Here is a 6,027-nt window from a genome sequence, read left to right as displayed (position 1 = left end):
TGGTGTATATGGTCAACTACAACCCCATGCTTTGAGAAAATGAACATGTGCAGATCAACTGTTGCAGTTACCAAGCTGTATGCTAGTCACCAAACTGCATTAGCAGTACTGAACACACAGACAGTTGCATTATTGGAGCAAAGCATGTTCTTTTTTATTAAGTGTACAAAACAAGTGCAAAAATAGTGATTCATAAGAGCTACACAAAGTAGGAATTGTCCTTCAAAGAGTACAGTTACAATACATGAAGTGGTGTTCAAGAGAATAAAAAGGGATCAAGGGTGCAGTCTTGCGCAGTAGAAAAGTTGCAAAACATGAACTTGGATTCACAGCATTAGATAAGTACTAAGTGCAAGCTGCTGAAACAAAATGCCAAATTCATCAGCATTCTCCCTTTCAAACTAGGCACAGTGCAAAGATTTTACAAGGAAGGACCTCTATAAATGACAATGATTCTAATACACTTAATCAAATAGATAACTTTGGCCCATATTCTATTGTAACAATTACTTCCTAGGCATCGCACACTGAAATGACAGCTAATCTTTTTCACTTACAACTAAGCCAAAAGAAAAACAGGAGGTACTTTTAGCAGGGCAGAAATGTGTTACTATGCTGATACTGTTAGCCTGGGATGCATGCAATGACAAGTACCTATTTTTTTTCCCCACATTTGAATACTGAGAGACACGGACATATATAGAAGAGCAAATCTAAGTTTTAGATTACTGTTGAGATGTGGGAGGAGGCTATACTACCATAGTCTAAAACTGCAGCCAACACCTCAGCAAATGGCCAGGTTCTGCAACTCTGGCACAGATATGTGAAACAAGATAGAACAACGTTGACAACAAGCCTAACTGGATTGAAGGCATCTTGGGTTGTGGTGCAAATCAACAGTAAAAAGGCACGCAGCTTGTGGATTCAGGGTGGCTATAACTGAAACCCTAAACACTGCACAAACCTTGCACAGAGTAAGCCTATTTTTTAATTCACCAGTCATCCCGGCCATACATCCCCATGTTTGCCATTTACAATATGGTGCACTTTTGCTTCTTTTTCTTCTCGGGTTCTTTTTTGGCCGGATCAAGCTCCTTGCGCCCATAGAAGCTGGAGAAGCAGGCTGGGGAGCAGATAGGCTCTCTGAGACTGAGCAGCCACCTTCCTTCTCCGTAATAGGTCAGCGAGCCAAGCTCCATCTCCTCGATGAGCTCCCCCTGATGGCCTTCCTGCTGCAGTGCCAGGATTTCGAGCAGATCCAGACCTGTTTGAACTGGCTCAACACCCTCGGCACATCCTAGAGTAACATGGGCGCGGTTTCCCAGAGGCATGGAGGGAGACCCTGCCTCCTTTTCGGCATCAGCTGGCCACAGCAAAAGCTGCTCCTCTGTGAGGGACACTCTGGCACCAACAGTGCGAGGAGTCACAAAGAGAGCACTCAGGGACAGCTCGAATGCAGAACCATAGAAATCTTTAACAGCCTGGAGAGTGGAAATGATAAAAGGAAATATCACACAATTTACTTTAATATTGTCAAGTATTACTATGCTAGGATGTTGCTCTTTGAAATGTTCACTCAATACATGAAATAAAATTAATAGTAGTAACTTAACATGCTTACATAACGTGATAGATCTGATGTAGCCATCAGATCTATTTTTATCTGATTACTTACTGCAAATTTGTTTACAAGCACACAATTTAATGACGGGTTTCTTACTGGTTTCTCTGCATACTCTTTGGCACCTTCTGCTTTTCCATAGTCACAGAATTTTGTTGTGCAATGGAGAGTTCCTTTGGCTTCAAAATACTCCTCCAAATCCACCTCGGCTTTCCCAGTAACTGAAAATACAAGGCAAGATCAGTAACATCTTCAAAATGCCAAAGCGTTGACATTAACTTAGCTTAAGACTTTATGTGTAATACCTGTAATAATGAATATAACTTTAAATACACTCACAGTCAATCAAGTGTTTCTTGAAGGCCTCCAAGGTGTCCAGCGTTTTAAGGAAGTCCATTGCTGTGCACCTTACCTTGTCCTGGATGGAGGAAAGAAGGAACCAGCCAAAGTAAAGAGGAAGGGACATTTCCTCAAGTTGACCTCTCATGGCTTCCAGTTGGGCTTCCTCCAGTCCACGCCTGGTCTTCTTGGTCAGCTGTGCTGGATCTCTGTGCCATTCAGTACATGGCTCCAAAAAGACCGCGACAAGGTTGTGCTGCTCGGCAATCTCCCACAGACGGGCCAGTCGATCCTGGATGTGGTTGGTGTCATCCACCACCATCAGTATAGAGGAAGCGGCTCCTGCACTGCAGCAGGCCACCACAGCCTCATCCAGAGCCTTGTATCCTTCCACTGATGATTCTGGATTCTCTGGCTTTACCCCATGGTCATCGGCACAGACGACAGAGCAGTTGTCTTTGTAGGCATCAGCTATGACACGTGCCAAGTAGCTTTTACCACTTCCTGGAAGGCCCCTGAGCACAACAAGCGTACGAGAGGTTTGCAGGGCGCTTTTGGTCTGCTCTTGTTCCAGGAGAGCAAAGGAGAGGGAGCTAGGAGCAGGGACTGTTTCCTCTTCCTTTTGACGTTCAGCATCATTCTTCTCAGATTTTACGCTTCCTGCTGCTGATGCTGCTGCTTCAGCTCCCTTCAGAGTTTTAGAGTCAACTGATTTTTCTGGTTCAACTTCCTTCTCGTCTTCTGCAGGTTTCACACTTTCAACTTCAGCTGATGCCTCCTCCTTTGTAGTCACAGCTTCTGTTGGCTTTTCTTCTTCCACCTCCCTAATTGGCTTAACGGCAACATCTTCTACCACTTTCTTTTTGGCTACTTCTTCTGACCCAGTTTCCATTGCAGTCTGCAATTCTGTCTCAGTTTTCACTTGTTGTGACACTTTTTCCTCTTGGCTGGGTGGCTGTGTATCTACTGCCTGCTGCAGTGCAGTTGGTTTAGGTATTGTTTGCTCTTCTAGTTCAGCTTGTGGACCTGATTCTACCAACTTCTCTGGCTTTGGTTCAGGGGCACTCTCGGCCAGAGGTGTTTGCACAGGCAAAGGTTCTGGGTCATTCTTTGGCGCAGGCTGCGGTTTAGGCTGGGCGTTTTCTGGTTCTGTGTCTAAAGCTGCAACTGGGTCAGAGATCTTTTTAGATGACTCATCTGATTCTGGTGGTGCCACCGCAGGCACTGCCTCCATTTCAGATATTTCTTTGGGCAAGCTGTCTTCAATCTTCATTTCTGTTTGTTGCACAGACAGCGTAACATTTTCTGTCACAATCAACTCTTCTGTTTCTTTCACGTTCACAACTTGTGTATCGTGACCATTCAGTGGCAGCTGCCCGGTCTCTTCATCAGCAGCTGGTGGCTTCTCGGGCTCAGTGAATTCCTCTGGTGTCTCCAATTTTGACACAAACTCTTTTTCCATTTGAGTCTCGTCTTGCTGTGGAGTTTCTGACGCATCTAAAACCTCACCACTCTTTTCGGTGTCCATGTCTGGCTAAAAGTCTGACTTTACACACCACCATGTACCTTAAATACATAAATGAAAGAAAGAGACAAAGTGGCTATTTAGACCAATGGAGGAATGAATGTTTAAATACAAACAAACTTAAGCAACTTTTGCCCATGTGTCTAAGTTAAACGTGAATGCGGTTAGTTACTTTTGATAAAAAAGAAAATAGGTTCTTTGACCAACACTATTTAAAATAGTCTGATGCACAGGCTTATTTTTACATAATATGTGTGAATATACTCATAAATACTATCACTTCTGCATGCCACATGCCCTTCTAGAGGCCAAAATCAAGTTTTATAAGGACTGTTGTAATTACTTCTCAAAACAGGAAGTTACTCAATAACCCTGGTTTTAGAAAGAGTGTTGATGTAGGGGGTGGATCTTTTTTATACATTACACATTTTGGAAGTGCAGGATATGGATACCATATAATGTATTATCTGAGGCGATCCGATCCAATGACTCTGCAACAACCTTAGGCTATAATGTCCATTTGTGGCCAGTTGTGGTGTTGTACTCTAGTGCACACAGTAGGGGTGGTGGCAACATTTTGGCACTACAGCTCTTCCTAATTTAAATTTCCATTTGTTAAGAACACGAAAGGCAGTATGCCAGCGATACAGAAACATAAGCATGTATGAAAGCAAAAGGCTGTATTTAAAACCTTGTTTTGCTAAATTAACTTCGCCCATCCTTGCCAGTAGACATACTGTATATAGACAAAGGGTAGTCAAGAAAACGTGGCATCGCGGTCAAGTGATTACTCCATAGTATTACATTCTCCACCGTGTGGCAGGTCATTTTAAATATCAGTATGTGTTACTAAAGGCTGGACTACACAGATGTGTGAAAACCACATTGGGTCATGAGACAAGAAGGGGGAAGCTCTCACAACCCAATGTAGCAACAAAGACAAACAAACCGTACCCTATATATATATATCCGAAACTAAGCAGATGCAAATTGGGAATATACACTTTCAGATGTTTTTAACTTTATCTCATTCGATATACGAGCAGGGTAAAGTAGCAGTAAATGGCGCAGTGAGTGAGAGAATTCTTATTTTTGTGTTTATGGCAAGTCTGGACTAAATAAATTACCCGAATAAGGATAATAAGTGTCAAAGACTGCGTCCATGTGTGATAAAACATAGTTTTAAACAGAAAATCAGTAGCCCTTACACATTACATTTAATTAACTAGCACAATGCGGCCAGGCGGGGAGTGGCGTGCACCTAACGCTAGCACGCCAGACAAAAACAATTTAGCGTGGCAGCCAGTACATTTGGCTCTAACATAACTAGCTACAGCGCCACGTCTGAACAAGTTTGACGCTTTTGTGGCGATTTTTTAAATCACTACATGTTATGGAGCAACTTAGCTTAGGCTGCTGTGCAAAAAAATATTTAAAAATAATATATGGACAAGATGCAGCATCCTGTATGAAGGGCTTTTGTTTGCTAAAAATGCTTACCAGTTACGTTGCAGTGGAGCTGTCGGTGGGGCCGCTGACCACGCGTTTCTTTCTGAATAATGACAAGGCAAAGCTAGGCGCAGACATGCACCCGCTTCACATTTCAAGAAGGAAAACGGAAATTCTCGGGAACGCGCAACTGGGCGGGCCCACGGACACGCCCCTGAAGACCGGAAGGACAATACTGGAGAAGATTGTTTTCATACATCCGTGCCACATATCTTTAAGTTGATTTGTTACCTATATGTATTTAGCATTTTAAACCTTAATTTGTATTTTATTTTTTTAAAGAACATGAATAAAACATAAAAATAAGGCTATAAAGTTCATAAATGATAAAGATGGGTTTACTGGATGTTTAGGGTTACTCTCCCCTTTTTCAAAAAAAAAAATGTAATTATAATAATTGAAATGTTTTTACAATTGCCACTATTTACCATTTTTCAGTTCATATTGCATGTATATTTATTAGGGCTTAATACTTTTAGTGTTTATACACCTTAAGCTGTTGTAAACAACTACTATCCCCAAAAGTAGGCCTCGCATACAAAGAGTTTCAAGACCACAGTGGTTTGGATATGCATACAACAATGTATCAGTCAAACCTTCCTCAAGATTCATTAAGACTAGCTTTGGAACATGACCAAACCCTTCTAATTAAAAGATACACAGTGCTTAGTTTCACATTCATTATAAAACCTTTAGACACAATGATACAACCAAACGGCAGGCAATGCCCATAAATTGTAGTTCTACTGTCTCTGATCTACACACAAACAATACACGTATACTAGCGTGAACCCTGCAGGAGACATTAAACTGTGTGTATATCACCCCATGTGTGCCTGCTGACAGATGTAATTGAGATGTGGCAAGGGGACGTTCCCTGCAGCAAGCAGAGCTCTGTACGGGAAATGTTGAAGTTATCAAAAGACAAAAGGACTTCATGGTTGGCAGGTTGCAGTGTGCTTGTCAAAGTGTGTGATGAGATTCCCCTGTATTTTGTATATAAGTGACACATTTTCTAGATAATAGATGTTTC

The 6,027-nt window shown here is 42.0% G+C and overlaps 1 protein-coding gene across 2 annotated transcripts; it reads right to left on the bottom strand.

Annotated features, from left to right (window-relative positions):
- Nucleotides 1-133: 133 nt before the first annotated feature.
- cnp (2'',3''-cyclic nucleotide 3'' phosphodiesterase) lies at nucleotides 134-5,148 on the bottom strand. 2 transcript variants are annotated; one of them, XM_032536697.1, is made up of 5 exons: nucleotides 4,986-5,148; nucleotides 3,335-3,526; nucleotides 1,961-3,280; nucleotides 1,721-1,842; nucleotides 1,032-1,481 (listed from the first exon to the last, which is right to left on the bottom strand). In XM_032536697.1, exons 2-5 carry the CDS (start codon nucleotides 3,486-3,488, stop codon nucleotides 1,032-1,034), a joined length of 2,046 nt encoding a protein of 681 aa, XP_032392588.1. In that variant the 5' UTR covers nucleotides 3,489-3,526; nucleotides 4,986-5,148. The 2 variants fall into 2 exon arrangements, with proteins under 2 accessions (XP_032392587.1, XP_032392588.1); XM_032536696.1 differs by having other exon boundaries at nucleotides 134-1,481; nucleotides 1,961-3,526.
- Nucleotides 5,149-6,027: the final 879 nt, after the last annotated feature.

This window comes from Etheostoma spectabile, chromosome 15 (genome assembly GCF_008692095.1).
Source record: "Etheostoma spectabile isolate EspeVRDwgs_2016 chromosome 15, UIUC_Espe_1.0, whole genome shotgun sequence".
Classification (NCBI taxonomy): domain Eukaryota; kingdom Metazoa; phylum Chordata; class Actinopteri; order Perciformes; family Percidae; genus Etheostoma; species Etheostoma spectabile.
The sequence above is the reverse complement of the archived record's forward strand: the minus strand, read 5'-3'. Positions and strand labels throughout refer to the sequence as shown.

What these genes read in the sequence shown, in the direction of transcription:
- cnp (XM_032536696.1), bottom strand. Translation starts at nt 3,488, where the DNA reads ATGGACACCGAAAAGAGTGGTGAGGTTTTAGATGCGTCAGAAACTCCA. An exon ending in CAAGAAACACTTGATTGACT is followed by an intron (nt 1,843 to 1,960) that starts GTGAGTGTATTT and finishes TTGTATTTTCAG; the next exon opens with TTACTGGGAAAGCCGAGGTG. An exon ending in AAGAGTATGCAGAGAAACCA is followed by an intron (nt 1,482 to 1,720) that starts GTAAGAAACCCG and finishes TCCACTCTCCAG; the next exon opens with GCTGTTAAAGATTTCTATGG.